This window comes from Oxyura jamaicensis, chromosome 15 (assembly GCF_011077185.1).
Source record: "Oxyura jamaicensis isolate SHBP4307 breed ruddy duck chromosome 15, BPBGC_Ojam_1.0, whole genome shotgun sequence".
Lineage (NCBI taxonomy): Eukaryota > Metazoa > Chordata > Aves > Anseriformes > Anatidae > Oxyura > Oxyura jamaicensis.
This window is the reverse complement of record NC_048907.1, coordinates 7144323-7170674: the sequence shown is the minus strand read 5'-3', so window position 1 is coordinate 7170674 and position 26352 is coordinate 7144323. Positions and strand designations below refer to the sequence as shown.

At 44.4% G+C, this 26352-nt stretch overlaps 1 protein-coding gene across 3 annotated transcripts in view; it reads left to right on the top strand.

Annotated features, from left to right (window-relative positions):
• The window catches only part of TAOK3 (TAO kinase 3), an 80167-nt gene that overhangs the window by 8957 nt on the left and 44858 nt on the right, over positions 1 to 26352 (top strand). For 2 of the 3 annotated variants that reach the window (XM_035341001.1, XM_035340999.1), the window contains exons 3-4: positions 23411 to 23509; positions 24743 to 24953. In XM_035341001.1, the coding sequence (XP_035196892.1) occupies positions 24834 to 24953 (120 nt within the window). In that variant the 5' untranslated portion in view covers positions 23411 to 23509; positions 24743 to 24833. Of the gene's footprint in view, positions 1 to 875; positions 895 to 23410; positions 23510 to 24742; positions 24954 to 26352 lie in introns of those variants that run through there. The other variant, XM_035341000.1, reaches the window with a different exon arrangement.

Below are 26352 nucleotides of genomic sequence, written 5' to 3'. Positions count from 1 at the left end.
GCTCAGATTTGGAATATAAACAAGGAAAGGCTCTCATGAAAGGCTGATGTGTTACGTTGCGTGTTAGTTGTTTATTGCTTTACAGCCTACATAGAAAAATACCCCTGTTGTAAAAAGTAGGGAAAGACCACAGCAGAATGCTTGTCTCGTGAGCACTGGCAATGCTGACTGGAAGGTGATGACAAGGCAGCAAATGGGCGTTGCCAAACACAGTTTTATTTCATGCTTCAGGTATACGATGGCTTTCTAAAATGTTGGGGCCTGTCACGATGTGATGGAAATTGTGTGACAGGTGAAGGTAATTTCTAAATATTCAATCCTGTGTGTTCTTAAAGGGTGAGAATTACTTGGAGAGCCCAACCAACAGCCTAAAATTAGCAAAGGAAGCACCAATACATATTAATTTTCTTCAGATAGACTGTTTGTTTTACTTATACAAATGAGGACAGTTTCCTTGCTTTTTTGCCTTTATTTTAGGCAGATGCTTAGTAAGCAGTACAGCACAACAGAAACCTTTTTGAGCGCTGCTCAGCCCACCTGGCCCTTGGAGCCTTCCAGGGAACTTGTGGCGGCTGCGTGCAGCGTGAAACCTCTCCTCTGAAGGCCACCGGGCTCCTGGAGGCAGGGCCTCCCCTTCCACAGGGCGTTTGCAGCTGTTGTCAGTGAAGCTGTGGGTGAGTCTCGAGGGTGCATAGAGAGGAAGTGGAAGAACTTTCTTATTTATGATCTCTGTCTTCCCAGTTGCCTTAAACAAAAAGCACGGCTGAATTCGTGTCGCCGTTTGTAAATTAAGGGCTCCTGCAAAATTGGTTTGAAGGCTGAGCATCTGGATGAATCTCCCTCGAGGTTTTTGCCTTCCTGCACCTGAAAAGCCATGTAGGAGCTGGTGGGATGGTGAGCATGAAGTTATTGTTCTCGACTTGTCTGCCTGGCAGAAGGAACTTCCTAGTGCTGACTGCTAACGTCACCCAGCCGCAAGTGTTCGCTGGTGCTGTTAGTCCAAAGGGGGGATGCGGGGCAGAATGTATCCCCCACCCTTCATAATTTAAGAAAGCTGTTGCAAAGCTCACACGGAGTTGGTTTAAAATAAAACAAAATAGGTATTTAAACCCAGGCTTTGCCCTTGGGGGGTTATTTTGAGGCTGATGAATGGCGTTCAGCCACGTGTGCGTGCTGAGCTCTATCACCCAGAGCCACCCCTGGCCTGAGGGGGGCTGCAGGGTCTGCTTGTGGATGTCAGGGCTGGGTCAGTAGCTGTTACAGGTGAGTTCTCCTGCCTCCTCATGGGGCAAGCTGCACAACGTGGAGGGACTTTTCTGTTCATAAGGTGAATGTGCCACCTCTTTGTTGAGAGGGCAGGGCAGAACAACACGTTGCCTTTGTGCCAGAAGTTGGCAAAGGAGAGCTTTTACTTCTTTTATACTGTTACTCTGCTATCTAAAACCTGCTTTTGAGAGTGGCATGTCTCCTGCACAACTGAATTTTACTCTTGCATTATTCTAGGTTTACTTTGGTGTTTCTCTCCCTCACTTGCTACCCTCCCTCTTTGTTTTATGCACAAAATGTGAAGACCAAATGCACCTAAAACACTGTGCTCTTGAAAAGGTTGCATGTTCAGGAGAGTTTGATCCCTGTACTGGCAGAGCAGCAAGCTAAATGATGTGCTTTGGTTATTTTCTCTTTTGTTGTTTTTTTTTTTTAATGAGACATCCAAGGGGAGGGAGCAAGCCTCGGAAATTAAAGCTGCTTTTCTGTTCTGTGACCAGTCAAAATATTCTGGAATTAAAAGCAAAACTGGAGTAAATTGATTTTTGAACCATTTGTATGAAGAGCTTATTTTATGTAATTACTGGGGCGTGACTTTAAATTCTGGGCAGGACTTTGTGGCTTGGTAGCATCCAGTTCAGCTTCTGATGTTGCAATGAAGAAGGAAGTGAGCATGTGTGTGCCTGGGGAGGGGGAGAACGAAGCACTTCTGCCTAGCCACATAAGGTGGGAATTGCAGCTGGCTGGTTATTTTTAGCTGCTAGCTCTCATTGTGAATGTGGATCTCGTTGTCAGACTGTTTGGTAAATGAAGCTTTCAGTTTGTTGTTTTGGAGATTTTTTTTTTATAGCAAAATGCACTAAGCCAATGATTTCTTCACCCCAGTTTTGCTCATTAAAACCTTTAAATCTTTATAAGCCTCCAATGCTGCAGGACTGGGTGCGATGCATTTTGCAAGTATTTCTATCTGCTGATGATTTTTTGCAGTTGTATGTCTATAGCTAAAGGACACGAGCACAGTAGGGCCCATGAGGAAAGATGAGACCTTACAGATCAGCCTCTGTAGTTGGAAAAACCCAGAAGCTTCACTGAAAGGAAAAAAAGTAAAAATAGTGGATCAGATTTTGCTTCCTTCTTGCAAAAACATGCAACAGTGTGGTTGCAAGGACTTTTTCATGGGGAGGAAGGAGAGGAGAAGATACCATCAGTTTCCATCGGTGTATTTTCCAGTCACTCACTGTGATAGTGATTATTTTTGGTTGCTCATCCTGGCCTGAAAAAAGACATATGGGATATTTCCATTTTAGTCTGTTCAGCGTAATGTATGAATAAATTCACCCTTCCTATGTTGCTTTTGCCACAGTGGGTGAGCTTCCCTGCCTGGGATCAGTCTGTTTGACTGTACTGGCCTAAAATATCCGCCCTCTGAAAACTCCCTGTGTGCTATCAGAACACTGGTGGAAGAAAATGTTCTGTTTTGTCTCAGGGTTGCTGCTCTTAAAATGCCCTGGTAAAAATACCAAGTTCTCTGAACAAGGGGGATGCTAGGATCCTGTAGGGGATGCGGATCATGTCTGGCCCTTGATCTGCAGCTAGACTGCTAGCAGCGTGGATCGTGCTGCTGCCTTCCATGAGGAATAGCAGTGAAACCATCGGCTCTCATCACAAAGGCTAATAGGCATCATTTGCACTGCCTGTATCTGCTGCCCTGTCACAACAGCTCCGAAACAGCGATGGCCAGAACAGATGAGAAGCTTTCTGCGTGCAGGGAGGGTATCCTGCAATAACTTTGGAAGCGGAGGAGCAGAGGTGGTGATGGCTCCTGGTAACCTTTAGTACGCAGCGTGGTGCTGACGTGACAGGAGAATGCTGCCCTGTTGGGGCACCATGTAGCCTCTGTCCCATTTACTTTCAAACCATGTGTTTTGAAATGATTTTTATACAGCTTTAAACTGTCTCATGCTGACTCAGATTGGCTGGGAATGTCTGAAGGCTTCTAATCAGAGCATGGTTTCCTCTGTCAACAGAATGGGTGTATCCTGGGTATGAGTTTTTCCCTCTGTTACAACAACATCTCCTTTCATGTTGATCTTGAAGGATCTGCTGCTCTTGCTATCTTTTTCTTTTCCGTCAAGACCAGTTCATTCACTGAGCTCGTGGTAGTGCCCTGGCTACCTGTTTGTGATGGTTCTTGCACTTTTTTGCTTAAGAACCAATGTTGAGATCTATGGTGTCTGAGTAAGAAAGGTAAATGGTAAATGCGTTCAGTTTTTGGTTGTATAAGCCAACCCTGAATGGAAGTACAGGAGGTAATGACATTTCTGGGAAGTAAAAGCAGGGGTGTATATATAATGGTGGCTAAATTCCTTGTAGCTTTCCCAGAACCTTTGTATAGTAATCAGGGCACTGTTTTCAGCTTTAATGTTTTAGCCTCCCTCCTAAATCACATGCCAAATGATGCATTTACTGAATTGAATCAAGAAACTTCTGGTGATTCAAACGGAAATCTTGAATCCATGTGTAAGGTCACCAGATTTGTTTGCTGGAGTGCGTATTTACAGCAGGTAATCAGAATCTCTGCTGTTTATGTTGGGATTGACTTAAACACACATCCCAACCCCCAGAAACTTCCAAGGACAACCACATGCCAGAAAACAGATAGGATTTTGCTGTGGAATATGCTTGAATAAGTTCTGAGCATCAGAACGCTGCTGGCTTGCAATTAATTTTAGTCGTTATGTTTCGATTGGCTGTCAAAAATGTGCTTGGAGTGAATTTGGTGCAGCTCTCTGTGCTGGTCATCCTGTTCCTTGCCCTTACAGTGCGTGTGCTCCCTGTCCCCGTTGGGGAAGATAGGACAGCCCTGTGAAGGACACTGGTTTCTGCGTAGCCTTTAGCATCTATCACGTTTGTTTAGCAGCGGACCTGTTGCTCTTTGAGATCCGCAGGGCGTTTTGTGTTTGTTTTGGCTGTTGGCTTATCGCGTGCTCTCAGTAAGGCCGGCCTCTTCTGGCGGTGGCTGATAGAGGCGTTGGGATGCGCTCGGCGCGGGTGCTCAGAGGGCTGCACTTGGGTCCTTTTGCCCTTAGTCTTTGGGTTGAACGTCATGACTGAAAGGGCTGCAAACTTGCTGCCGTGATAGAAATGAAGTAAATGGTTAAATATCTGAATGGCTCAGACACAAACCAGACTTACTGCTTGTACTTCCCGTAGTGCTTCGAGGGTATTGGCCCATCGCTGATGACAAAACACTCCAAGGGTTCTGCTCTCGTGTAGAGGTGGGGCTTCCTCTTCTCTGCTCGTGTGTTAATTTTAAGCTTGATCCTGCCTATTTCACGCTCTGCTGGCATAAACATCACTGGTTGTATTTACAGCGTAGTAGCTGGTTAGGACCTGTGCGCGTGGCAGGCTGTGGGATAATTGCCCGCAGGGCTGTTTTTTGTGTGCTGTGGAAGTGGTCTGGTCTCCCTGAGTGGCACTCGGATAGCAGCAATGTACGTGGGATGGTTTTGAAAACACTGGTTTAAAAAGTCAGTGCTTGTTCTCAGCTGTTGACCAGAGGAATGAGTGATGCACGGTGCTGAGATCTGGTGGGCTTTAAAGTCAAGGATTTATGCAAATTACTCCATTTTTTTAAGAATCACTTTGTTTGTGTTCTGCGTGTGTATAGCATTGTTAAATCACACTGTGCAAAAGACCGGTTTAAATCTGTATATTGATCCAACTCCAGCACAGATGCCTTTGGATCCTCCTTTCATCCACAGCAGGTAAATGTAGAGCTGCAATATGAGATTCCCGATGCCCATCAGAAATTCAGCAATTTAGCTTGGACTTAGGGCTGCTCTGTGCCGTATGGAAAACAGCTGAGCTCTTACCGCATCCTGTAAGGGCACCTCAGGGATGCTGTGCTTTGAGAGCACTGTCGACTGAAAATTGAGGCTACCAGGGCATTGCACATATCCCGCAGATGTTCTCTAGGTGGAACTTGTGGTGCCTGGCGGTGTGTGCCCAGCAGTACTTGATGCTTGGAGATGCTTCTGAGCCCTAAATCTTGTCAGTTCTGGAAAAATCAATTAATGTACTAAGTGAGGGGAACAGGGATGGTGTACTCCTCTCTGTAAAAGGAGTTAAGCTTTTAACAAGACCATTATTCTTTCTAAAGAGGAAACTGAGGTATTGTTGCAGGCAGACTTCACGTAATACATATATAATTGTGTTTCCATTATGCACACTTCTTGTGTTAGCATAGTTTTTATGCCTAGTTGTCACCTTACTAGAAAGGTGAAACACAGACACGTGATCGCCTTCTTGCTGACTGTATTTCCTGTAACAGCTACCTGCTGTCTTTTCTTCAGGCTCCCAGAAATCTGTTTAACAAGTCTGTGTTTCTTCTGTTTTTTCCTGTAGTGTAACTCAAAATGTGCTAGGGCAGACTTGTGCCTTTGTATGCCCAGGCTGCTGTCCCCTTCCCCATCCAATGCACTATCCTGCAGAATTTGGATTAGGGTTTTTGGAAAGCAGGAGGGACCTGGGATTTGAGTGGATCTACAGAGGTAGCAGTGTTACAATACTCAGATATTGTATCTTCATCTCACCTATGGCAGTACTGACTGCAGCTAGAAAGGAGATATTGGGCATGTTGGTGTACTGTGACATCTTTTGGATCTGCTTTGGGATTGAATGAATGCTGCTCTGCGTGTGACACCTGGAAGAAATGCTGCTCTGACGTTTCCATCAGAACTGAAACCAGCCGTGGGTCGCTGCGGTGCAGGTCTGTGCCGTTCTAGTGGTCCAGCACAAAGCCCTCATTTACTGGAAAGGTTTGTACGGGACTTCAGCTGCTTTAAATCAAGTGATATCTGAAAATCCCCTGATTGGAGATCTATTAGGGAAAATGCATCGGCTAAAAAAAGTCACATTAGAATACGTCTGATGCTGGCAAGGGGGTCCTGTGGGTACTGAGGGAAGGCACGTGCGTTGCAGGCAGCTCTGTTGCCCGAGATGCTTGGAGCATTGATTTCAGAATAAGCAGCTTCTATAATGGAGTGCAAGTTTTTTTGTACTTGGTCTTCTTATACTTAGCTTTGTGCTTTGCTGGCCTAATTAAGCACTCGTCAGCAGCCAAGCACTGTTAGTACTTATTGTTGTCCTTGTTGATGTGCTACTGCTAATTTATGACGTCAGCATTAAAAGCTCTCCAGCTGTAGTGCTGCGTTTAGCTAAGCTATTTAGAAATGAGCATTTTTAGTTCCTGCTCAGACAGGTTCGCAGGTGATGCAGGTATGGCAGGTAATGAGGGAGGGGGAAATATGTTCCCATCTTACAGGAAGCGTCCTGGTTTGGGAGAGCTAACCGCTGTGCCGTGGTTGTACAGGGTGCACGTGCAAGCCCAGAAATTAATTCTGGGTAAACCCATCTTGTCTTCTGTATGCAAACATCCTTCCGTGTAGTTCAGCTGGATGGGTTGGGGCGTTGCCGGCTTCTCTTGGTGGTGGTGGATGTAAATAAACATAAGTTCCCTCCATTGACAGGTGAGGTTGTAACTTTGAGGTGCTCAAAAGTGAGGTGGAATTTCTCCTTTGTCCTACTGGATTTTTATCGGAGTCCTGGTAACTCAAGAAGGCTATCTTGTACTCTCTGAAGGTGAGACTACTACAGCTTGGTAATTAGAGCAGCCTGAGGGCTTATCTGGAAGTGTTATTAGTTTGCTCCTTGCACACAAACGTCTGAGTTCTCATTATCAGATTCAAAGACAACCAAAAATGTATCTTAAGTTTGAAGTACACAACCAGTGCTCCAAGAGTGCATGAATCCTCGTGGAAGTCTGATGGCCTCTCTGCTTCCTCGTGGCTGTACAGCTGTTTTGTTTCTTGCAGGTGTAGAATGGAATGAAAATGTTGAAATGGTCAAAACCATACAGAATAACTTATTGAAAGTTTGGCTTGGTCTTGAATCTGTGGTCTTGTCTGCTTAGTATCTGAGTTGAAATGAATTCTATGTTGGTGGCAAAGTTTCATCCCTTCATTAGAAGGTCATCCTGTAATTTGAGCTTCTAAAATCTGCATGGTTCCGACTGACCGGTCTCAGACCTAGAACCCCGGTGAGCTGAGGTTTTGCTCATCACAACCCTCATTCCATAGAAACGTGTGAGGTGGTGATGGTCTGGTAGGGAAGTAAGGGAGGTGAGCGTGCCCACGGTGCTTTTAGCTGAGGGCAGGTGGGGGCTTGCTCCTGAGGCCAGCCTGGAGGCGGCTGCTGCTCTAAATTTGTCTTCAGAGAGGTTTTTGGGGTCCTGTTGGGCATCAGGGGAGAGGAAGAAGATGGCGCCCTGCGGTGTGAGGGATCTCGCTGTCAGATGTGAAGTGCCACCAGGATGCTCTGCAGGCCGGGGAGGGCAAGGAGGGTGTATAGAAAATGAGGCATTTCCAGTGTAGTACTTGGGAGAAATCAGAAGGTGAAAGGGCATTTGGTCTGTCCTAGCTACATGTAAGCGTGGAGCTGGGGGTGGTGAGCTGAGATTATTTGAAGTTTGGGGAGGGATAGGCTTGGCAGGAGATTATACAATTAATAATGCAACACTTAACACAAGCAAATGCTGTGGGGCATTGAAGATCTACTGGACGTTTACTTTCCTCCCTCAAAAGGTCCACAGGTTAATTTATTTAAATGAGTTTCTTTCTTCCAGTCTCTTCTGTCCTTAATGTATTGTGCCAAAATTTGTGCTGCACGTGAATTAAACTTGACAAATGTTTTCCTGAAGCAATTTTTCTAATTGTAATCTCCTATTAAATCTGCAGCATGTCAAATGTAACGTGCGTTTATTGATAGAAGGTACTTCTGCTGGTTGGCGTGGGTGTGTGCGCACTGGGATCGCTGCTCCAGTCCTTGGCTGCCTAACTGGTTCCTAGAAAATAGGGGGGAATTTCTGACCGTGACTCATTGTGGAAGCAGCAGATGCTACCTGCTCTCAGACTGATTCTGGCAGTTCCTGGAGCCTCCGTAAATTGAGTGGTGGGGACTCAAAGATATCTTGGGGGTGATCTTAATGATGACACACCATTCCTGTTCATCTCTTTTAAATGAGGATCCTACAGGGAAATCTCCGAGAAGGTTGCTTTGTCCCGTTTCTGATCGTTAGCACTACCCTGGAAGTGTTTCTGCTCTGAAGGTTCATTTTCACCCTGCTGTCACCACGGAATGACTCCAGTTTTAGTCCTCACGAGGTCTGAGAAACCTTCCCTGTCTTTTTTTCCTAGTTTTGAATTTTGAAACTATATTCAGCTTTTGGTTTCTTCCCAAATTTATATAAAACTTGCCACAAGAAGAAGTATAATCTCTTGGCGAAGGTATGGAACTGGATTCTTCCGTAGTTTTGCTGCTGGTATTCCCTTAGGTTCACGATGCCTTGGATACTGAATCCACAAAATAGGGCTATTAATATGTAGATGAGGCACCAAGAGCTAAAACAGTGCTGGAGACTTGCAGAAACCGATAATTCCTTCATTTATTCATAAAGCAGGCAGCGTAACTCTTAAAAATTTGATCAGATGCCAGTTCCTTCAGTAGCCACTCCATTCAGGAACCTTTTTATAGCTGTGCTAACATCTCTGAAGACTGTTGGGCTTAATTAATGTTTAAGAGTCTCAAACAGAACATGTTGTAAAAAGGGAAGCTTTCTGAAGCTGGCAGAGGGAGGCAGGCAGGAGTTTTGCTTCAGGGAGTAGGGAGGAAAAGGGCACGCGAGTATCTGAGTTGGGTAAGTTTGTGTCTGTTTTCTCTCTCAGAATATCCTGTTGATTGGGCTTTTTAGAGATGGACTGTGCTCAGCACGCTGAATCGGCAGGCATGTGCGTAGAGTCCTTCACGTGAACTTCCTTGTCAATGCTTAAAAACAGTTCCAGTACAAAAAAGAAAGGGATGGCGTTGCTAAGTGTAAACCCCCCAAATAAAGTGCATTTCTGTGGTGTGAGTCTGGATTAGCCTGGTAAAGTTGGGTAAAGTCGTGGTGCAAATGTTCCCCATCAGGCATAACAGTTACATTTCTCACCTGCAAAACCAAATGGGTTTTTTATTCTCTCAAAGGTCAAGCGCAGAGAACCTTTCTCTGGGAAGCGAGCATCTTTCTTGTGCATGAGCCTGTTATGCAGCCTAAAATGAGTGTTTTCTCATCAACGCTAACCTCCACCTGCAGAAATAAATGCCTTCCGTGCAACTCAGACCACCGTCAGGCGGCACAAAACCTGTGTCTGGTGGGCACGCTCAGTGCTGCTGCTGCTGTGGTAAGGTTGTGTGATATTCTTCCTTGGTAGATAGCTTTCATGTATTGAAAACATGCTTAACAAATGTATGTTCAAACCAAAAAAGCCATAAACCCCTCCTGTCCCTGCTGGTCCTCCCCAGCATGTGCTTTCTTCCCCAAAGTCTGAATTTTTCATGGTAAAATATTAGGCGGAAGGGACCCTGTAATCACAAGGTAGGAAAGGTTGCCTGAGAAAAATCTCCCAGGGTGGAAAAGATTGGATTGTTTCTGAAGCAATAATCTTGTGAAGGATGCGTTCTGGTGGTTGTCTCAGAAGCTCCATGCATCTCAAATAGCTGAAATCAGACTAAGTTATCCATAAGTTAGGTTAAGGCTTGGTGGGTCATTATTAGGTTACGTGAACAGAGAGCCAAAGGAAAAGTGGTAAAATAGCAGCTTTTAATCAGCACTCATGATAGGAAAATGACTTTGGTCTGGCTTAGTAGAAAGCAGAACTGGAACAGACTGACAGAAATGAATGACTTTTTCTGATTTAAGTCCAACAACGTTGCCTGCAGGGGAAAATACTTTTGGCAGAGAAGATGCTAGTGATGAAAGCTTTACTGGAGCAGTTAAGCTTTAGATAAAAACCTCATGTATTATTTAATCTCTATTTAGGCTTTTTTTTTTTTTTCCTGGTTAAAAAAGTAACAAGTAGAGTATCAAGATCATATCGGTGAATGAGCTTTAGATGCTTTATTCAGCGAAAAGACCGTCTTGGTTTCCTAGAGAAGTCTAATGCCTTAATGGCAGGAGATTTAAGATTGCTCTGATACTGAAGTTACGCTGCAGCCTTCACAAATCGCTTTGTGTACTGCTGCTGCCAAGGCAGGGTTTGCAGAAAAATGTAGTGGAGGATTTCTGAGTAGAAAATGGGGGGGGTTCTGTCGAAATCAGGCTCTGTAGTGTAGAGAAATGTAACGATGCCCAGCCGTATCTGGTGGTCTTGGTCTCCTTCTATTCTTTTCCCCTCTAAAAGCCTCATTACAGCAGAGGATATGAACAAGTGCGTAACTGAGGCCCTGCGCACGCTGATGTTAACTTGCAGCAATTCCATCTAAATATCCAAATCATCCAAATAAACAAAGCTTTAAGTGGTCAAGCGATGCCTGGACGTGCCTCTTGAAATCCCTAAGCCGCAGCTACTCGCGCTGCTGCCTTTTAACACGTGAGGATGGCAGGGCTCGATCTGATCTGCGGGCCTGGGGACCTTGCTGTGTGCTCTTATTGAGAGGGGAGGAACCTGGCATGCTGCAGTGAGGCTCTGGGATGCAAGTGGTAAGATTTCAAGCATTCGAGGTTTGGATTTTGAGGTTTTAGCACTGATGATGGTCACAGGCAACTGTTTGCTGGTGGGGACCAGCAAGGACCAGTACTGAGCTTCAGCTTCGCAGACTGCAGCATCTGTGGGCTGCTGGGTCACACACCATGTCCTCGCTCCATATTTTGTGGTATTTTGGTGTGTTACCCATAGTGACCAAACTTCAAGGAATAACTGTTACTCCCGGAGTATCCTCGGAACAAGCTGGACAGTTCCGAGGAGCTGTAGAAGGAATTTCTGTGCTAGTTGAAAACAAAACTGCAGAAGGAGAAAGTGGTTTTTCCTTTTCTCGAGTAAGTAAAAGATGTCACCCCAGGCATTTATCACGGAAGTGAGGAAAAAGACTCTGGACCTATTTCCTGTCTTCATCTGTTGGTCGCTGTGGGCGTTGTTGGAGCGCACTGAAGTGAGGTGAAATAGAGCTGCAGTATTTGGCAAGGATCGCTTCTTATCAGGAGCAATAAATACCTCGGGCAGTCCCAGGTTGCTTTAGGACTGAGGTGGAAGTGTTCTCTGTCTTCCGCTGTAATGGCCTGAGCTTTTAAATTGGGTCAGCCTTGCATTTGGTGTTAACAAATCACCAAGTTCATTAAATGAGAAAGTTTTTTTTTCCTATATTCAGTATAAAAACCCACGTTATGTCTGATTCTGCAGTTGCAGTTCTGAGCTGAAGCTTGTTACCTTTTGGTTATGTTCCACCGCTCCAGCTCTTCTCAGAGGGCAGAAGGAAGAACAGCTCTCCTGTTTTCCTATTTTGTTTATTGCATCATTATCCCATATTTATCCCCTGCGTAAGCTGGCTTTATTTTCAGCATACCTTCGTGTCGATGCTTTCCCCTATGGCTGATGCTTTCCTGCTTTATTTCTGCCGCTTTCTTCCTGTAGCTGATGTGGGTACTGTACTGGGGTGATGCCATATCTTTGTTTATTATTTTCTGCTGTGACATTAGTCCTTCTGGCATGGCTCTGCCGTTGTACTTGTGTGTCCTGATGCTCCATTTGCCTTTTTGACTGCCTGTGTGCACTGAGCAGATGTTTTCGTAGAGTGCTCTGTGCCAACCCCCAGGTCTTTTTCCTCTGTGGTTACACTTAATTTAAAATTCAGCACTGTGTGCGAGGAGCTGAAAATGTTACTACTACTGTAACGACCCTGCTTTTAGAACGTGCATTTCATCAGTCGCTGTTCTGCTTCTGTTCTGCTCAGACTTCTCAAGTCTGAGCCAGTCAAGATGGTCCTGGATGTGTTTTTGACATAAGTTCATCACCCCTACCATGAGGGAGCGTTATCTGTAAGTGACCGAAACCTGTGCATTGTTGTTAAATTTAATAAACACGTCTGTCATTGCTCTAGATGCCTTCTCAAAAAATCCCAGTCAACTAAATTGCTATTTTGGTGACATGTCACAGTGGTAAAGTATCATTAGAGCGAAAATAATTATATTTTACAACAGTCCCTAAGCGGTCCCTGCACAGTGCTCACCATGAAGCCTGGATTTTGTGGCTGCTCAGGCACTGGGACGTGTGCCTGCCAGCATGGGCTGCAGTTCCTTTCTTACTGCTTACACTGAAACACAGATTCCCAAATTCATTTTCTTTGATATCCTTTGTGTAATATTTTTTTTTATTTGCCTGACCTGAACTGGTGTGTTCCCTCCTGCAGCCAGATGTCCCGTTGCTGCCACACCGTTACCAGCGCGCCTTTATCCCTGCGCCCGCCTTCCCAAATCCTGTCACCTTTCACTTCTGTGCAGGCAGGAAATAATCTGAGATTTAGGCGCTTCCCGTACAAGTTGTGCCGGCACTTAATAACTTCGGACTCTCCCCTCACGACACCTTTCTGCTGTAGGCTGTGGAGGTTTTCAGATGTTTCTGTCAGGTCCTGGTGCTTTGAAACCCAGCTGGGGAGATGGTAAGGATGTGCTATGGAAATTTGCGTTTTGAATTTCAAGGGGGGAAAGAAATGAAAGCATAGGTTATTTAAAATGAGAATTCATGTCAGCTGAACCTATATATTGACTTTGTGACTGCAATGCTTAAAATAAAAAAGGTGGGTATGTTGAGGGAAGGTGCTTGGCTCCATGCGTGCACCAGTCCAGGTGACAGCTCCTTTTCCCTGCCTGCTGCTGCTGGACCCCTTTGGCTGGAGTCAAGCCCGTGCTGGCCTGGGGAAGGTTGTGAGCTGACCTGTGGTATGTTCAGCTTCAGTGTCAGACTCCAGTGCCTGCTGATGCAGATGGTTTTCTGCTCCAGTTCTCATTTAGATGATTTTTTGTTTCCGTTAAAGCTGCTAAAGGTCAAAATTCTGCATTAAACCAGCACTAAGGGCCAGTTTTGACCTGATAAATCCCAAGAAAATACGAGTTAAGGCTAAAATCACAGACCTGGCTCTATTCCTTATCTAGGTAGAGAAATTCAAGCCTTAAGGTGCTGTCTGTCCTTATGTAATAGCAGTGATGGTGTGATATGGTAAGATGTAATTCCAATATTAACTCAGAATTTTTGCTAAAGCACTTGTTTCAGTGCAGCCGTCTTCTAGATGCTGAACTTTTTTCAGTGTTATTCTGGAACTTGTAATTGATATGGTTGACAATATATTGAGGTTTTTTATTTTTTTGTGGTGTGTGTAACCTGCACCATGCTCTCCCGCCTGGTGAGGAGCCATTCATCGTTCCTGGTTGTGCCACAGGCTGAAAGCCAGTGCCATTCACTGGGAGCTTTGCTCGCCTTCTCTTTCAAGCCTGAGCGTGAGAACACAGGATTTCTGTCTTCAGTGGCTTTGAAAGAACCAATATATCCTTAAGCCTTATATTCTAACATACTAACAACACAATCATTTTCTTAGCTTACTAGTTACGTACATTGAATTAGCAAAAAGGTGGTAACTGTATACTAATTAGAGGAAAACAAAGTGCAGCTGTAACACTGCTGCGGAGCTGCCAGAGTGGTCAATAACCAGGCAGCAACCTGCTCATGGAGAGAAAACTGTGCGAAGGCTTCAGGATGAGGTGCATAACTCGCTGTATTTGGATAAGCAGGTTGCCTAAATTTGGCACTTGATGGATGCAGTGGTGTGGAGCTGTACGAGCGGCTGTGCTGGCATCATGGGGAGGGAAGGAGGGAGCGAGGCTGCTCGGAGCAATTCACAAAATGCAGATAAATTTGTCTGAAAGTCCTAGGTGCTTCTCATGCCTTGCTGGATTAAGCTGGAGGTATCCAAAGCAGCATTAGGCAGGGATGGGCGTATAATTCAGTTGGGTTACAAGGCAAGTTTTTATCTGAATTAGTCAAAACTGCTTAAACTGCTGCAGAGCTGTGCTCCTGAAGCCTAAACTTCAGCCTGGGGTGTGTGAACTCCCGGGGCTGTAGCGCAGTGTTTGTGTAAAGCCCTGGGTTGTGATTGGATGCAGGGCTGGGCAGGAGGTCTGGAGCAGTTTCAGGAAGGGTGGGGGTGTCAGAAACTTGCATTAGTGATGCAAGATGCCTCTGATCTGGATGAATGTGCACGTTAGCGTGCCCATTGCATAAAGAAGTCTCATTGAAAACAGCTGCTGTAGTGTCTTGAAGTCCCAGAGAAGTAACGAGTGGATGGAAAAAGCCTCCTGCACCTATTCCAATGCCTGCGCTCATCCTCCTTTCATCCTGGCAGTGTGGCATTTTTGTCCTGCCCCTTCTGGAAATAATCTGTGTACGATGCATGAGATTGTGTAGCGAGAGAGGTGAACCGTGCCGTATGTATTTCTCTTAACTTGTCTCAGACCATCAGACATGTCCTTCTCCGAGCTCATCTCCTGATGATTACTTTCTGAAGAACATCAAAGAAATGCAGAGCCTTCCTGGAGCCTCTCCTAGTGCTGTTTATTCAGAGAAAAACATGCATTTTGCCCTGCACCTGAAGTGGAGCAACGTTCCTTGCCTTCTGTATATCCCGACGTGAAAGCACCTGTATGCCTTGGCTTTTAGTGGGGGTATTGAGGGAGGGGCTGGATCAAAGCAAGCCCCTTCTCAACCTTTCCTCAAATGCTTTTTTTGACAAGTAAATTTGTGCGTGTGTTAGTGAAAGGAATTTTTTCTGTGTTGAATTACCTTTAGGAAAGAGCTGATGGAAGTGCCAGGAGAGATGTGAATTTGGATTGGTGACCCCAGCAATATAAACGTTCCTCGTGGGGTGCTAGTACAGTGGCACAGCTCTCCCTCCAACATAACTGCCACAGCCGAGCTGTGTTTATGGTTGTGCTTTTCCTTACGTGAACTTCTGAGAGGATGGAGAAAACTTGTCTGTATATTTGTTCCAAAAATAGACAAAGCCGTGAAGAATCCCTGGAGACTCCGGAGCAGCCGCGGCACAAACTCGCCAAGTAAGAAGTGGAGCAGCAGTGCCGAAGAGAAACACCCGGCGTTTTTGCTGATAGTGCTGTGGTTCAGGCACCACGCCCTCGGGCACAGACAGAGAATGCAGCCTTGGGACAGGAAGCAGAGTAAAATGCCTGCTAAAATGGTTTACTTTTTGTTGGTATGGCCAAGCGTGGTCACTTGCGTTGCTTAGTGATTAGTTCCTAACCCGGTGAGATAGGAGAGGGCTTTGGCAAGCGATGAGGCTCTTTCTTTCACGTGTCTTCTCATCCCAAGGGCTTAGTGAACCCGATTAGTGTTTGGGATGGTGTTGGGATGAAGGAGGCAGTGCAGCAGCATTTGTCTGGCTCTGAGGGCACTCGGTGATGACTAAATCCCCTCCTGCCTGTAGTGGTGAGGTACTGCAGAAAGGAATACCTCGGAACACCTACATTTATTCATGACTATGATACCTGTTTGCTTTAATTCTGAACTTAGGGGTCTCAAGTGACATTTTTTGAATGTTCTTTGGGCCAGAAAAACAGCATCCATCCCTGGAGGTATTCAAAAGCCATGTAGTAATGGTACTAGGGGACGTGGTTTGGTGGTACACCTGGCAGCACGAGGTTAACGGTTGGACTCTGATCGTAGAGGTCTTTTTCCAGCCTGAGTGGTTCTGTGTTTCTGTGATCAGTGCTGTGTGCTGGATGAGCAGCAGGAAGAACAGATCACCTGCTGCGTTTTCTTATTTCTATGCAGAGAGAACCCCACCAATTGCTTCCTGATCCGGACACCTAGATTTTATTCTGAGTCACTGTTCTCTGGGTGACCTTGAATGGGTTATTTTGTTTCTCACTTTATCAGCTTCTGTGTTTTGTAAAGCCTGGACAGGATTGCCCTCAGAAGCTCCAAGGGACAAAGTACGTGGACACCCTGGCAGGTTCCAGGTGGCAGCAAAACCACGTGGTAGAGCCGGTGCTGGATGTGCCACATCTCAGCCCAAGGCTGTGCGACCTGGCTCTGCGGTGTGGTGCAGGGACTGTCTTGGGTATGCTTCTTTCTGCCGAGGTTTGGGGTTTGCAGCCCCTTCCAGCTGGGTGGGCGATGCCTCACCTGCCTCCTGTGCACCAGGTAGCCGCCGGTGTGGTGCGGTATCCCCAAAACAATCATTTTCTAAGCACACACGATGTGCGGTATGGCAAAGCATCACTTCGTTCTGCTGGACAAAGGCAGCACAGTACCTTCTGTTTCTTTCCAGATTTTCAGCCAGTGCTTTTTCAGAGGTTAACTGCTCCCTCCCGCTATACAATTATTAGGTAAAGATGACATTTTGGCCGTTAGACATCCATATTTTTTCTTCTGTGTGTATCTTTTTATTACAAGCCATAAAAAATGCATGTGCTAGAAAAGAATAAACTTGGAAAGCCAGTGGGTAAGTCATGTAATATTAATGACTGATTCTGTCTTGGCTGATAGATGCTAGATTAAATTTGTCTTCCTTTAATAATAGGTTTCTCACGTGTAATTGAATTTTTGTGGACTTTTTCTAAATAAGCTTTTTCATGTTCAATTCCATTTGAAAGCAGACGTGGAGCACCTGGATGAAACAGATGTAGGCATTTTTTTTAATGATGCAAGTGTGGGAAAATTGCCTTTTATATATGTTAATGGTTGCAGCCGTGCCTGTAAATAGGTCAGGAAGGGAGCGGGATGTGCTTGAGTAGAACGGAGTTGCTGAGGGCAGACCGAGCTAAAATGATAAAACTGAAGTAGCCAAAAAGGCTGTTTCCTAAAGCGTTATCTCTGGCTGGCACGGAGGGGAGGGAGGCAGGAAGGAAGGAGAGCTGTAAATGGAGAAGTGCACGCAGGGAGGGATTCATGGGGCTGCTGTGCACCGGGCAGCGGGACCAGGAGCCCCAGGGAAATGGGCTGAGGGCTGCGGGTGGGGTGGCAGCAGAGTGGGGCTGGGGTCCTGCAGCCTCCCTCACCAAGCCTCCTCACTGGGGAGGACGAACAGCACACACCGTGCCACGCAGCGCTCTCCCGTGGTCCAGAATGGAGAGGTTTGGTGTTTTAATTGTAAGCTTGTAATAAAAACCCACGGAGCTTTAGGATTATGGACGATTCACAGTTCTAAATTCAGTGCTTCATGGTTACATTCCTCTGCACCATCAAACAAGGAAAAAATCATGACTGGGTTTGCGGTGGGTTCCTGCACGCTCTGAGGGGTACCATGACCCTCAGTGTGGCTGCTTGCCTCCCAGTGAACTTGTGCTGCAGCTGGTTTTACTGTGGCAAGGACCCTACTACCTGACTCCTTTTGCTTCCAGAAAAATCAGTATCTGAGTTATATTTTCTTGCAAAAAGAGAATCAACAGATTTTTTTAGTAGAAAACTATTTCTGCACAGTCAACTAATGTTACGACAAAGCTACCTAGCTCACTACCGTGCTGTTACCTTACAGGTTCTTACCACCGGTGTGTTTCTATAAAGAAATCATTTTTTTGCCCAGATGTTATCCCAAGCTTTTCATTGAAATGTACTCGCGTCCTGCTGCTACAACGCTGTCTCTCCTTGGGTAGAGCATAATTATACGTTGACCTCAATTAGTAAACCTCACTGCTCTCTGGTTTCTGGCTGGCCTCTGAGGGACAGCTCAGAGCCACACCACCTACACCAATGCTACAGCAAATAATTTTGAAGTAAAGGTATTTTTTTGGTGATCCAAACTCTAATTTTGGTGATCTAAACTCTAACAGCCACTTGGGAGTGCAGATGGCGAGCTGCTTGGGGACACAGCCCTGCGGTCGCAGCTCGAGAGGGGTTGCAGCCATGGGTTTGTCCACCTGCTGGGCTTTTTTGGGTTGGTTATGTGATGGTCAACTCATCAACTCCTTGAAAATACCTAAAAGGAAGGAGCTCTAAACCACAAAATGGGTAGAGCTTTGGAAGCCATTCCATTAATAGGTAGGAAATTCTGAGTGTGCTGATGTCTCCTCCAACCTGCGTAAACAAATTTGATGACTTATTTTTGCCTCTGAGTAACACACAGCATAATAGTCATGAATTTATAATTGTCTGGAGTTCACTGGCTTGTAAGCAACATGACAAAGAGCCTGATAAAAACACTACAGGAAGCCTGATGAAAAATGGGAAGGCAGTTTCCACAATTTCATGATCCATATCTGAAGTTTCAGAGGTGCTTTCATGAGAAGACCTGATGAAATTTGTATGATGCCTACGTATGCTAGGATTTAAAACATTCCTGCATCCTTCCTCCCTTTCAGAGGTACCCCTGAATTATTTCAAGGGTGCCATGATTAAATAGTGATGAAATTTTCTTGCTCTGAGCAAGAAGCTTTTTTCCAGTCTGCAGCAGGATAGTCAGAAGTGGATGTCTTGAAGTCACTGCTGGATTTTGAGCTATGCAGGTACTGGGGAAGGGCTGCCTGGAATTAAATTCTATTGGTGCAGATGTGCCTTGAGGAGAAAAACAAAGAGGAAAAGCAGAAAACAACCCCCCAACCCCTCCAAAAATTGCTCCTTTTCCTGCTTTTTGATGCAAGCATTGGATGAGCGTGTAAAAAGCAAAACTAAAACTGAGCATGTTAACAGGACTTAAAATTTGGTAAGGTTTCATGAAGCAACTTGCAGGAGGACTTAATGGTGCTGGTCTTCATTGAAATGTTTGTCAAGTCGTGAGCTTTGGACCAGGTGCAGAGAAAAAAGGTGACATTTCTCCAAACCCACCGTTCAAAGGCAGGAGGTGTTGCCTTCACCTCCACCGCCCCGTTCAGAGTAATGTTACTCTGAGAAATATTAGAAGATTGGTGTAACTTTTAGCTTGTATATCGTGCTTTTCCATATGGTATTCATAAAAGAGAAATTACTTTTCCTTTGAGGATAGTGACCACAATTGGTGCAGCTTCCTCAAAGGCTGGTGGCTGCTCAATGTCAGACTTGTTGGAGCTTTCCCTGCTCCGAAAGCTAATTGTTCCTTGACTGTAAACCCACGGCTTTTCGTTTTTAATTGATTCATTTTAAATAACACAGACAGTTGTCTTGTTCTTAGTATGTAAATACTAATAATAAAGATACTACAGATGGAACAAGGTGTCCTTTAAAAATGCTGCCCTTAACTGGGGGCAAAGAAAGCTTCACTAAAGGTCCATATCTGCAATGAGAAAGTTACTAGTTTAATTTCATATCCCAGGGCCACTCTGCACAGTGCTCACCTTTGTCAGTAAAATACTGATTCATTTGTTTTATTAGCGTGAGTAATCTTTACTAGCACGAGCTGACTCGGAGTGATCCAACACGCACGTAAGCAGCAGGGAGCCCTGAACTCACGTCTGTGCTTGCCAGGCTGGTGCTGGAGGTGGATGGCCGAGCTGAAGGCTTGGCACAGAAAAATGCTCATATTTCTTTCTAGGAGAACTGGGGTTTCTTCCAAACACCGTGTAGATGTGAATAGAAATGGGATGTGTAACAGAGTTGAACCTTTTGGGAACCTTTTGGGCAGTCGCTTGTAAAGGCCGAGCAGCGGAGCCATGTTCGAGGGGCTGCTGCTCTCCCTGCAGGCCGCGGCCTAGTACTGTCCTCATCCCCCTCACACCCCTGGGGAGCTGCAGGACACTTCCAAACACTCACAACCTTATCTTCTGGCTGCTGAAGGTTCCTGGGTATCTTCCATCTTTGTTGCATACAAATTTGATCACTTTATTTCTTAGAAATCTGGGACTGGATGTGTGAGAGGGTTGGCTTCTCCTCGCCAGAGTGAAATCTGCTCCATGTAGCGTGGAACCGGTGATGAATTTCAGCAAACAAAGGCTGTAGTACAGCTGCTTGTTGTGTACACTGTCAGAAAACTTTAAATAACTAGCTTGCATACCAGATATGTGGCGTAGTGTTTTATGCATTAAAATAGGCACTAATATGCTAGGACGAACACATGTCGCTTTCAGTTGCGTAGTATTAGTTGTACAAGTGAAGTATTCTTAGCTATCAAAGAAATTACATTGAAAAGCTTAAAATAGGGCTTTCAAGAGGTTTCTTTTCTTCTCAAAATGATCAGGCTGGACTTGAAATAACTGAATTCTTAATTCTTTGCTAAAGTAAAAGTAACACGGCTAGGCCAGCACATGCAATGTGATTGACTCACTTTCTCTAAGCTGAAGCAGAAAACTTTTTTTTTTATATTTTTTCCTCCTTGTACAGCTATTATGACAGCTGGGACCCTTAGCGTAATTAAAGCCTCAGGACCTGGGTATGTTAGGAGCTGAAGTACCTGCTGCTGCGAAGTGAAGGCTCTTCATCCCTATGGGCGGGGAATTGGTGAGGGAAAGTCAGCGTAACTTGTTGCTAAAGCACCAGATGAGGCCTTTAGGCATGAGCCATAAGTAGAAATTAAAGGAAAAAATGGCTCACACTTTAAACACAAACAGCAAAAAAGCTCTTTTGTTTGTGTTCTTGTGCGTGTGTGCGAGCACTGCAGTGGAACCGGAGCGTGTGCCTGCTTTGGGCCAGATTTCTGATTTAGGACAGTTTTTACCAGCTGCCTTTGCATTGGAGAAATTCTTTAATGTTGTCTTCCAGATTTTGGGAGAGGCTGAATTGAAGGAAGGGGACTGTGTGTGTTTGTTGTTCTTGGGGAAAGAATTGCAGTGTAAAATTATCCCCCCCAAAATACTCACCTAAAAATGGGTGAGCCATGTCGTGTTGCTCCTCCGGCTGCCGCTCCAGCTTGCTTCCTGCACGTTGTTTTTCTGCTTGCAGTGGAAAACTTTGTCCTTGTTTTGGGAAGTACCGTGGTGTTGTTGGGAACTAAACCTAATTTTATGTGTTTCTGTACACACGTGTCTCACAGCATGAGTCGCTTTCACGATTTCAGGCTGTGCTTTACGAGCTGTACACTTGTGCCTGAATACGGACTGTGGAGTTTTTGAGGTATTGAAATGGAGATTGTTGGCGGGCTGGAAGCCATGCTGCAAACATTCAATGTACCGGGGAGCTAAGGATGCTGGATGTGGTACAGGTTGCTTAGTAAATAAATAATCTGATAGAGATGTGATAAATTATGCTGCTGTAGAATGTTTCCTGTTTTTTTCCTTCTGATCCTCAATGAAGAACTTAATTGAGGTGCCATCAGCAGAGCAGTCATAATGCGTTCAATAACTTTCTTTAGAAGTTTTTTCATAGAGGATCTTTCACTTATTACCTTTGCATGATTCCTTACGCTGAATTTACTCTAAAGAATTCATCTCTTTCTAGCTGCTTAGAGTATTTCAGAAATGGAGCACGAGCAGTTTGTCCTCCAAGGCTGAGATTCTCATCCGTAACTGTTGATAGAGAGCTTTAATATCTAGCTAGGCAGTTTGAGGCATCTCCAAATGGCCTTATCTGAACCAAATGCTGTTCTCACACACTCTGAAAATCTTGAGTCACTTGTCACATCCATAAGTCATTGCCCATATGATTAATGCTATTTTCAGTTGAGGGCTTTGGAACATGCAGTCTCTAATGCAGATTGTGGTGCACTTTTTGAAGGATAAAGAGTAGGTGTCAGGCTTACACTAGAAGTTGTTTCTTGATGCATTAAGTACATCGGTAACTGAAACAGCTTGCTTCAGTTGATGATACCTTGAACTTGAGTGATTTCTACTGATGGCATTCAACTGCCATAGCGCTCTGAAGAATCGAGCCAGCCAGTTTAAACTATCTCCATTTTAATCTTTCAATTTCTAGAAGGGAGTTTTAATATTAAGAATGTGACTTTGCCAGCTTACCCTGAAGTCTTGTGATTTCTGTCTTTCCTGACATAGGCAACTGAGGCATGAGACAGCACATCCAGCACCGCCGAGCAGCCGTGCGAAGGGCTCCCAGCACCTGCTCCACGAGGCGCTTCAGGGGCTGTAGGACAGCATGGAGCGCTGGTGATCCATGCACATCAACAGGGCTTGGGTTGCTTTCAATATGCTTTCCATCACAGGCTTTTCTGATATAATTACTGGAAAACGGTAGTCCTGCTGAGAACACTTGCGTATTGTACAGCATCGATACGTATGTCAGTCCCGATTAGAGAATGACATTGTTACTTAGAGCTTAACTTTAAAAACTGACATTTAATTTCCCATTTTAAATACCACTTTATCCTTGAATATTAGAGCTGTGCTGATTTTGGTTTTTGCACAGTTCATTTGATTAGAGATGGATAAATGTCATCTTCCTCCGTTTGTTTTTATTGTTCTAAAGCCAAATGGGTTTTTCACTTGCCTGAAGAATGCCCGACCTGAAATGCTGCATTCTTTGCCCATGTCTGCAGGCACGTAGTAAATACAGGACCTTTGGGTGAGGCCAGTCAGCTGGGAATGAATACTCATTTCATTCATCTGGCTTCTGTCATCAGCTTGTTCTGAGATATGTGTTTTAACTAAAATATCACAGACTGGCTGAAACATTGGCAATCCTCTTTCTGAAGCTCCTCAGCAGGAAGACTTCCGTGCAGATGGTTTTTTCCTAATAAATGAGAAGATGAGTTAGCTTTTTTAGCAGTAATTCAGGTGTACATTAATTCAGGTTTTGGCAATGCATCTGTACATGTATGAGGGCAAGTAGATTTCAAGCCCTCGGTGTGTTTGACCCCCCAAGAGGACGGGTGTTGTGGTACTGGTAGGAAGGGCTCAGTGCGTGCTCAGTGACCTGATTTGCACTGATGGGTCTAACTGCTTGCCCTTCTTTTTTTGTCTTTGAATTGCTCGTTTTCTTCTCAGCGGAATGTGACAATGTGTGACTTATTAATGTCGAGGACTTTCTTTTGAGGTTTTGTATGTCGGGTGCAATGAGCTGAGCTAAATACTAGCTTCAGCTTTGTGAGCCTCGTCCTTTTTGTAGCTGATCTAAAAAGCGTGGTGTGAGAGCAAGCTTCCAAACAAGCTTTAAGAGCCTTTAAAAAAGTCAAAGATTTTGGTGTTAATGTTTTTACCCAGTGTGGAGGAAGCCCAGTGGTTACAGAACACAGAAAGGGAGCATCTTCACCCAAAGAGAGATGAGTAGCATGTATAGCCTGTACCCTTTTTAACCGAGCTTTCAAGTGATCCTTTGACAGGTGGTGGATTTCTTGAGGTGTAGTATTTTCATGTATTAGAAGATAACAGAATATTTTTTTCTAAATAATAAAACTTGTTTTCTCTTTGTAGAATATCAGAGCGCGTAGAATTTGGGGAGACGAGAGCACTCAACGATGCTGCTGAAAGGAATCTGAGCCACAGAGCATGCTTTGTGCCACAGTTACCCAGGTATGCTTCACCTCAGCGCTCCCCTAATGAGCCACAATTTATTGTGCTTATTGCTCCATTACTCGTCATCCCAAGCCAAGGAGACTCTCTCAGCCTCGGACCAAAATTACGCTCTGCTTTCATCATTGCTCTATCTGGATGCTGCTTGCAGTCTGAAATCTTCTGAAGCCTTTAATGTGCGGTTTAGTTTTAATTTTATCTGGTTGCTATATTTCAGCCAGTCTCTCTTCAAATGCCACACTGATTTATAACATAAGGTAGGCTGAACGTTTTGGTGTTTATTTTCAGAAGCCTTTTTGTTTTAGGCACAGAGATGTGGTATCAATAAACTAGGTGCTGAGCTACATATGTGGAAATAGAGTTTTGAGGCTTGCTCCAGACTTGTTAGAAGCTGCTCCAGTTGACTCATCTGCAGATAATCTGCTGGGCTTCAGAATTTAAAAGCATGTGGGTAGAGACATCCGTCATTCCTTTGTATGCCAGTGTCTGTGAACCAATGCAATCTTTTCAGGATGTTTAGATGAGAAACACAAAGCTTTGTAGTGTTTTGTTTAAATAAAAGGTTTGGGATGGATATTTAAGATCTCAATTGAAGTGCATCTCCATTCCATGCTGTCTATCTGCCTGTTCTGCAGAAAGATGGTAAGAAAGCAAATACTTGCCTTACCTGATGGACTCTAGGATTTTTCCAAAGCAGTTTTGTGATGGGAGTTAACAAAACCCAATACCCCTAGCTGTCCTAGAGCACTAAAAAATAAAATAAAAACAACAAACCCCGCACTCATATGATTGTGAAGTGTTTCTGTGGCATGGAAGAGAACTTTTCTATCAGCACCAGCTGGCAAGTGGGAGTAGAGAAACAAAGCAAACAAACAGCGGAGAAAAGTAGGAGGAACAATGGTAATAGTCGAAAAAGTGACACATTTGGAGACTAGCATGGAGAATAACAAACTCGTATCACAGGATGTTTTGCGTAGCAACAGGACTTTTGTCTTCAAGTGGACCTTAGCGTAGCTGCAGCACTTGCTTCCTGCGTGAGATAAAGGGCCGTTGTACTCTGAATGCATTTTAATCTCTATATCTAAATTGGACTAATAATTAAAAAGAATTTGCTGAAGGAAATAATAGTGAAGTCTATTGCTCCTGAAAGTGTTTCCTCTTATTTTGCTGTCAGAGAAGTGAGGACAGAAACATGTGTAAGGGAAGCAGATAAAAGATGAACTTTTTCACCAGGTGCTGAATGCTGTCTACAAACTACTTTGTCGATGAAGGAAGAAATTGATTGGGAATTGAAAGCGCGAGCTAGTTCATAATACTGGTCAACATGCGCAAAGGGGTGCCAAAGGACCCAGAAATAGCTGACCTCTTCTACAAAGATGATCCTGAAGAAATATTTGTGGGTTTACATGAAATCGGACATGGAAGTTTCGGAGCAGTTTACTTTGTAAGTATAGTTCTTTACCTTCTTTTTGGGAAATGAAACCTATTTATCTGGTATTTTGCAGTTCCTCAGCATTTGTAAAAGTGGGCATCCTTTCAGCTCTTCGTGTTTTGTGTTTGTTAGCTTTAGCATAGCACATCTTGGAAATAAGTATCTCCAGAGCACTCCCGAGCTCTTTGCTGTTGCAGCTGTATTTAGAGAAGCAGTCGACTATAGGCTTAGTAACATACCCAATCACACAGGTTAAGTACATGGTATCTGGTACTGCTAGATGCTGAAGGTTGAATTGAAGCAGTTGGAAATTAATTTGCCAAACTGGAATTTCAAGATAATCTACTTGGTGCTCATAAGCTTGTAAATTATTGCAAATTAATAGATCTAGTGAATTAATGATTCAACATGCTTTTGGAGTTAAAAGCTATTTTTGTTAATGAATTGGCTTTGTGGTGGCTTGAATAAAGATACTGTGGAAGTCGCATCAAATTGCTTTCAGGCTTTTGAATGATTTTTATACAGTCCTGATAAATTAGGAGTTACAGATACCTTTGAAATATCATTTTGCTTTGTCATCTTCCTTTTACTCTCGTTTATCACATACCATACTATCTCCAATAGCAAATGCTTTCATGGCAAAAACCAAAGGGAAAGTCTTAGGGGGGATGGGAATTCGAGAGGGAAGGGAGGTAGTGTTAACTGATAGTCGAGAGAATTTAATCTGGAAAGTGAGAAGGATACAGTTAGGATCAAACAAAGCCAAACTGAAAATTCTGGATTAAAAAATAATTATAATCCAGTTGCTATCAGTGAAGCTAAAATAGAATTAAGTATCAAAAAATCATTCCAAGCTAAGTTTAGGTTACGTGGTAGTATGTCTTGCCACTCCAGAAGATCAGGCACACTGGAACTGAGATGCTCTCCGTAAGAAGAGCAGGAATTTTTCAGGCGGGAGTAGGGAGGTCCTGCTCAGTGTATCTCACAGACAAGGAAAAGGATGTGTGACATGCTTCAGGGCAAAGATGAAGTGCTGCCTTCATCATTCAGCTCCGGTGGTCAGAAAGCCCTCGTGCTTCCAGGGAAAGAAGGCGAGGAGTGTTAGAGAGCTACTAGTGAGGCTTACACCAGAGATGTCACCATGGTTAGGTAGTTTTTTGTGATTCCCCAGAGCTTCTCTTCCTCGTCTTTCCTGTATGCTTTGCCTGGTCTGTGCTTTGGAGAGCGTAGCCAGGCTGCAGCTTCTTGCAGGGACCTAGCAGCAGCTCTGTCCTCCAAGCTTGACAGTGATGGAAGGCATGCTTGTAGTAAAACTACTGTAGTAACATGGTGAATGTAGACAGGTGCATCACCTCTTTTCCATGATACATCTGCTCTTCTTGGCTGCTCTTTGAAGCTTAGGCTTTCTTCC